Here is a 7,517-nt window from a genome sequence, read left to right as displayed (position 1 = left end):
TTCAGTTCTAAAATAGGTAACCAAGTTTCCTTTTGTGCTAACAATTGTGTTTTGTTTTGATAATGCATCTTTCTAACAATTCAGCTGATAAGTTTCCTAGAATATGTATCAAAAGGTCATTTCAAAAGTTTCAAATGAAAGAAATTGAGGGTTAAAATCCAGCATTCTTGACTATTAAACTTGCCATTTGGAACATCTTGTTCACTTCTGCAGTAGATGTTCTTTGTTTAGTCAGCCTTTTATTTCTAAAACTATTCTGAAGACCATCGTATCAATAATAATGGCTTTATTCACCAAATTATAAATTATTTGAAGCAATAACTATCAAGTTACAACGGGGAGAAGTTCTATAACAGATCTTTAAGGCATCACCACGATGCAAATAATAACAATTGAGCTTGTTGATGCAATTCCTTTCCCATTCCAACCATAATTTTCTCATTAGGTTTGTATTACAGTTGTATTAAACCTTCATCTTTTAAGAGACTTCAATTCATATGCTGCTGTTTCTTTTCCCAGATCGTTTCCCTCAGTAAGTGACGATAAGAATGAATGGACATATATCAAACACCCCTCCCGGTGGATATGGAAGTTATTTTCCTCAAATGAAGTAAGGTTATGCCTTTGATTTTCCTTTTATGGACAAAAAATAGTGTCGTATTTTCTTCTTCATGCTTTAATTTCAGATAGAGCTATAATTATTAGATCCCATTGGAATAACAGAAAGGCAGTTTCTGTAAAAGAATGTGCGGTTTCCAAACCATGTAACCAAAGTGACAGAGATCGTCTGACTGATCTTTGTATTAGCGTAAGGGTAAAGCTGTATTACTGAATGGAATCATCTGGAACAGAAAAATAAATTGCCGTAGCCATAACATACTTATTACATTGCTCAGAGAGGTCTTTGTATGCCTGAGATGTTGAAGGTTAGCTCCGAGTGGATGCACTTTTACGCATAAAGGATGAGGCTGCCCTTTCCCCCTGTGAGAAAATATTGTTTCCCCATAAACAGAACTGAGCAACTGTTACCTGAAAGTCTCACCTTTTGCCTGAGGTAAGAGGATGCTTCCTGTATCGGAAGCATGGCATTAGGCTCATTCGCAGCACTAACGAGAATTGACCTAATCTGATGCCAAAGAACCTGTATTCCTGTGTGGAGCAGGGCATCTGTCCTGTCATCTGCTTCTCCTATTGTTGTCCCTCTAAAGCGAGTTCGTATATAACTCATTCTTCTTGTTACACTAGAAGGAAGCTGGATTGCCTTTTCATTTGTTGTAGGCAATGATAGTCCTTTTAAGTCTTTTATGAAAAGCAATTACAATTGTTAAAAACAATGAACACTTGTATATGCAGGAAAAAAACCCAAAATCCTACAATAGCCATCGTTACTGTTGTTACTGTTATCATTTAGTGATTTTGATTATTTAAATTATGGTAATATCTATGTGTATACCACACCCCCATTGTGCATGACGTTGTATTAATGCAACAAAAAAGAGCTCAGAAGGGTTTCTAGCTTAAGCGAAACAAGATTCAATGTGTTCATGGTGTGGAAAAATATCCAGTATCATTACCTCTGTTAGTAATGTCATAGCTATGTATAGTCCTACATAAGGGGAGGTTTTTTTTCCAATGCCTATTTTTCTGTGTGGAAAATACGTCTATATAGAAGTTAACCAGAAATGTTTTCTTCCAGTGGCTATGGCTCCCCAACATTTGCTCAGGCAGAGAGGGAGCAGAATTCAAGAACAAGTGCAAAAGCTCTGTATGGTAAGTTGGCATAAAGTCTCTAAGGTTTTATGTTAAAATCGTTGTTTAAATATTGATTGTGATGTCATGGTGGAAATACTTTATGTATACAAATATGAAAGTCTATGTGCATACACGTGGGTGTGTAGGTCAAGAAAATTAAAGAACAAAGTGATTTTATTGTTACTAAAACTTACTAGGCTAGCTAGAAAATGTTTTTATGGTTTACTAAGTAGAGAACTCCCACCTGCTAATTTTTAGGGCAGCAATGTATAAAGCATTTATCATGAAACTAAGAGTGATCCCGTAGGTAAGGTATGTACCGGGGGAAGGCATTCAGAGGTGTAACTGCTATAGGTTTGATTCATGACCTCCCCCTGCTTCCCCAGCTTTGTCCCCTGCTAGCAGAAAAGGAATTTACAACATTATTCTTGTTTGACACATGGATTTCATGGAGGTTAGATTTGATGTAACAAATTTGGAGCCCTGTTTGGCCTGCTATTTTCAATAGGCTTTGTGGCTGTCAAATGTGACGTTACTTATAAATGCCTAAACGTTGTTGCAGCTAGCGACTACAGATGCTAGTGTTTGCCTTGGCTATGCTTGCTACTCCCTAGCCCGTGGCCAAATCACTGTGGAGGCAGAATGTAGTCGTGTTCCCTGCCAGCCGAACCGCACTGTTTCCTTGTCGTCCACCTCCGCTGTGAACGCGTCCTGCTGATAGCTGTGCTGGTAATGGGAATACAGGCAGCAAAGAGGCTGCGGGATGCTCTGCTGCATAAATCTGTGCCTGTTAAACGTTCTTTGGAAAGTCAATACAACTGATGAGACTTGAAGAACGAGGTTTGCAGTGAGTACCCGGTCCTGGGTCGGATCCCTCGCACCTCAGCCTGTTCTCCCTTGTTGCATCTACCACCTCTTCTGCAGGTTAAAAAACCAGAGAGCTCAGAAAGCAGTGGCTAGTAACTGCAACATCCCCGGTAGTAACTAATTTTTCCTCCTTCCTATTTTGAGTGGGGTGGTGGCTGGGGGTGAGGGCAGGATGCTTTATGGCATTCGAACAGCATTAACTTTGCCCATGTAAAGATACCCTACAGGCCTCGAGTTCGGCTGCGTTGGCCACTCGCCTATCCGCACACAGGAAGAACTTTGTTGTACCGGTTGCCTTGTTGGCTTTTTGAACTGCTTTGAAATTTGTGAGGCTGAAAGCCTGAGAAGGAGATGGAAAGTCTCCTACCTTTCTATCCTTTGAAAAGAGGAATGATGTGAAAAAGCTGAGGTGGTTTGGTGGCTGAAGGCACTGTGCTGGAGTAGTATGAAGGTGCACTTCTAGAAAAATCAGTGAAGGCGGAAGTAGAAACCACTTGAAACGTTAGTAATTTAAAAATTATATTGCATGTGAATCATTCTAAGTTTAAACTTCTTTTTTTTTAGTGGTATGCTACAAAGGTCAGCCACTTGACATACTATTAAAGGCAGGAACTGCAAATGAGCAAAACTCTGAAGTGATGTTTTTTAACAGTTATTTTTGCATCCTGAATGGATTCACTCAACAGACTGATTGCACATGTTGACAGAAATAGTAGGTGGTAACAGAAACCAGCAAAAGACATTGCAAGAAACTCTTAAATTAATTCTTTGAGATGTTATGAGAGCGTTGCACTTTTTCATTTTATATCTTCCTAATAATATTTCAAGAGTACATGTTTTGAACAGTGTGGCAGTATCAGTGTCTTAACCACGTCCTTTAATCTTTGTGGGCTTTTAAAATAGTACCTCTCTGAGCTTTTTCACATCAAACATCTCATGGGGTAGTCATATGTCAGCAGAAGATGGGGACAAGCGAGTAAATTTCAGGTATACAATGGTAAATGGCATTTTACTTCTAAAGTACTTAATTGAATATAGGTGCTAATTGAAAATGCTTACCATATAACTGCTGCGTGGTGGCTCCTATAAAATGAATTGTTGATCTTGGTTCACTTCCATTGCTGGTAGATATATCACAAAACTGTAGTTGTAGTTGTCAGGAACTGAATGAAGTAGAAGACCCGATTATCCTGAAGCTCCGAGTGAAGATATATTGGCACAGCTTTTACTCTGAAAGAGTTTGCATATCGTACTGCTTCTGCTCTCTTTTGTATGCATAAAGAACAAGGCTGTTAGTATCACCAAATGTATGAACTGGAGGAAACAAGGAAAACACCTAAACCCTTTCTCAAATTCAAGACAATTGTATTTTTTTTAATTTTAGCAACCAGCTTACCATTCTGCTGCATCCCACCTGTCTTTTCTTCCTTTGTGATGTTAGAGTTTTTGTGCATGCTGTCCCAAGGTGGGTGGGAAGCAGCTGAGTGATACTGGGATTGTTAAAATGAGTTTAAAATGCTTATTATAAAATATTTTGTTTATAACTGATTATAATTAATAGCTAACTTAAGTATTTTATTTGTGATCCATGAGACTGATTGCTATAAACCAGATTGGAAGAGTTCTAGCTTTCTTTTTATATTTTCTATTACGTACATGTATATTAAATGTACATATTTTGTTTCTGTAGATACATAAACCTCATGTATTTAATAGACTCACTTATAGTATATTGGAAAGTGTATGTATATAATTTTACTGTAAAAGTAAAATGCACCATGTTTTTTTGTTTTGGTAAAATGTGACAATGTAATGTTAGCAGCAAACTTTGTCCATTGCAAACTTCCTTTTCTTTGAAGACTTTTGACTGTCATTTGGACTGAAGTACCTATCCTTGGGTATCAACAAGTGAAGATGATACCTGGGCTCCTAAGTGATCACTTGATCGTGAACTCAATTTCTTTCAAGCACAGTAAAGGCTAAATAATAATCATAACAACAACAACAATAACATATTAGTATTAATGTTATTAATGTGTGGACATATATGTATATACATATATGCACGTGTATGTCATGACATGAAGTTTATCTGTTGAATCCCAGTGCTAAGGTGATTCATGATTGTTCAGTCCTTTGGTCATTAGGCAGAAGGTTGACCACGGTGCCAGTGGGAAAGGAGGCTGGAGTTTTTTTAAGGTTACAGACAGTTCAGTTAAAAATGAGACCAGAGCCATGGCTATCTCTGATGTTGTTATCTGATGGCAAAACTTTCTTTGCCACTTCCTTTTTTCCTGTGTCAAATAATCCCATTGTTTTCACTCATTTCCTTCCTGAAATGAACTGTTTTCTATTTGCATGATAAACCTCTCACTGAACTGGGAGGGATGATGCCCTCTACACATTCTTACGGGTTTTATTTCATTATTGAGTTTCTGATCTTTCCATGTGAAATGGGTTTTGGCTCGTACTGCCATCTGTTGTTCTAGCATTGGCTCCTCCGTCTTCCGCAGCTCTGCTTGCGGGGAGACGTGCAGCGTCGGTCGGCGCCGATAGCCAGGGCTGTGCTGGCACATTGTGGAGCAGCCCCGTTCGCCTGGAGTAGCGAGCTAGTGGTTCGCTCCTAATTGTTAGATTATTATATGGCACAGAATTGAAAGATGTTACTAAAATTGTCTTCACACTGCATCGGAAAAGACTAGGTGTTTTATACATTGTGTTTCTACTCTCATGACTGTGATTAGGTGCTAGCGGTGAAATTGCATGTGTGTTTTTGCATTTCCCAAATACCTCATTCAGAGCGAGAACTGTAGTGTAATAAATTCAAGGAAATCACAAGCAGATCATAGACTAGGTAAATGAGTCCATTAAAGGAAGCCATCCACGTAATGTGCTTGTGTTATTTGATACTCGAATGAATTAACCTGACAATTTGACTTCTAAACAATACACTTTCTCTGATAGCTAGTTCCATGTAGCCATCAGGGAGAAGCTTGTGGCACAAATCTCTGAAAGGGATAGTGTTGCTCCTCTCTTAATGAGATTTGTTTTGAACTCAAGTTTTGACCTTTCTACCCGGATATGTAGGTCACGTCTCCTGCACTTTACTGTCAGTCTCAAGTTGAGTTTTTCCAGCTGCTGCAACACATTCTTAAAGGGATGTCAGCAATCAGCCCAATGCAAACCACAAATATACAGTAGTAAACTAAGTACTGGGCTTTTGTGCTTGATGATGTGTGGCAATAATTTATACTGTCACTCCAGGATTCTTCGGACAGCTTGTGAGGAAGACTTGTAATCCATCTCCACATGGATTGCCATCAGATTTCAGAGCTTTGTCTCTTTGTACACTGTTCGGACATTTTCCAATTTGGCTATAGAATAGGAAGGTGGGATCCACCACTGTACTTCTTTACGCTATCATAACCATAGCACTGATAACATTTATTGCATCTGGCCTATGCAATTATTTGTTAGACATCAGTGGAAGTCTAGGCAACAGGATTCCTCATTTCTGTTTTAGGCTTTTAGGAACTGGAAATTTGTTGTGCCTAAAGGTATCATAGCCTAACCAGCACTACCCGTGCTACAGGTCGTCTGTTAAGCCCCAGACCAAGATCCTTCACTTTTGGTAAGAATTTTCTTTATCTCGATAAAGAATTAGATTTCTCTCCCTGCGATACATTTCTCTGTGTGATCTTCTGGTCAGTGACACAGAGCCAGGCTATGGTAGAGTTTATTAAGCAGCTTTCTAATTTGCCATATTGCTGCGCCCTCTTCCAGTTGGAAAATGTGTGAGACTGGACTCTAACTTCAGCTACATCAGGTGCTGTTTATAGCCCTGCCTCAAAGGACCTTGGGACACACCAGTGTTTCTATCTGAAACTGTGGAATAGTTACTTTTCCAAAGTATGAAATGGTCCTTCCCAGAAGTAAGTGGGGAGAGCAGAGTTGTTAGTATAGGGAGGGCAAGGAAGAGAATGAGCGATGGCAATCTCAAGTCCTGTTTGTCTGTATCATGTACTGTGTAGCGTATTCTTGGCTTGGCTAAAAGCCTTCGGTCAAGAGGTCATTTTTTGTTTTCTGGTGTTTTGGCTGCTTCCAAAATTGGTATGAAAACAGTGCCTTTTCACATCTTTTCGAAACCAGAAACATGGTCCATTACTGATGATTGGTGAATTCAGTAAGTGCACAAAGACCTGAGCAGCAGTAGCATCTCTCCACATCAGGCGGCGGGAAGAGTATTAGTTTCTGTGGATCAATGGTTGTGTTCCTTCGAAAGGCTTAGTAGCTAGTAGATCTTACAGTCAGGACCTATGAGTGAAATGCTGTGCTGCTTTGAAGTTTATTGCCCTTGCCTTGTGAGACATTTTATTTTGCTCAAATCCCTCTGGGTTGCATTTGCTATAGAATGTGATTAGGAATTTAACTTAAGGGTCTTCTGCCATGATTCATTTTTTAAATTATTTTTTTCCTTTATCAGAGGGAAAATGCTTTAGTTAAATTGTGTGCAGCATATCAACAGGGTTTGAGCTAACTGCGGTATTAAGGCTGCACTGTATTTTACATGTTGGATGCAAGAGCTGCAGTATGTAGAGTAAATAGAAAAAAAATCAATAGTTTTGATAGTTTTAGTAATCCTTTGATAGGATTCCTATCTGGAAATCTCTGTTGCAGAATTTCACTTTAGCTTCAATAACTCTCCTCATGCATGAAGGGACCCATGAGAGGCTGAGATTGATCAGGAGGATGAGGAGTGAAATGAAGCATACAAAAATTTTTTTTTTTTCCCCCCAGCGTTGGGGGTTGACCCCAGACAGCAGCTAAGGACCTGTACAATTGCTTGCTCATTCCCCCTATCTCCTCCCTGCAGCAGAACGGGGAGAGAATTGGAAGAG

The 7,517-nt window shown here is 39.3% G+C and overlaps 1 protein-coding gene across 3 annotated transcripts in view; it reads left to right on the top strand.

Moving 5' to 3' along the window:
• Window positions 1-548: 548 nt before the first annotated feature.
• Window positions 549-7,517, top strand: part of EPS8 (EGFR pathway substrate 8, signaling adaptor) — a gene marked incomplete at both ends in the record, with an annotated part of 53,144 nt that continues 46,175 nt past the window's right edge. For all 3 annotated transcript variants that reach the window (XM_082014401.1, XM_082014400.1, XM_082014399.1), the window contains 2 exons: window positions 549-610; window positions 1,697-1,770. In XM_082014401.1, coding sequence (XP_081870527.1) covers window positions 549-610; window positions 1,697-1,770 — 136 coding nt within the window. The remainder of the gene's footprint in view (window positions 611-1,696; window positions 1,771-7,517) is intronic.

Source organism: Phaethon aethereus, assembly GCF_964289735.1.
Source record: "Phaethon aethereus genome assembly, chromosome: 1".
Lineage (NCBI taxonomy): Eukaryota > Metazoa > Chordata > Aves > Phaethontiformes > Phaethontidae > Phaethon > Phaethon aethereus.
This window is presented reverse-complemented; position numbering and strand designations above follow the sequence as displayed.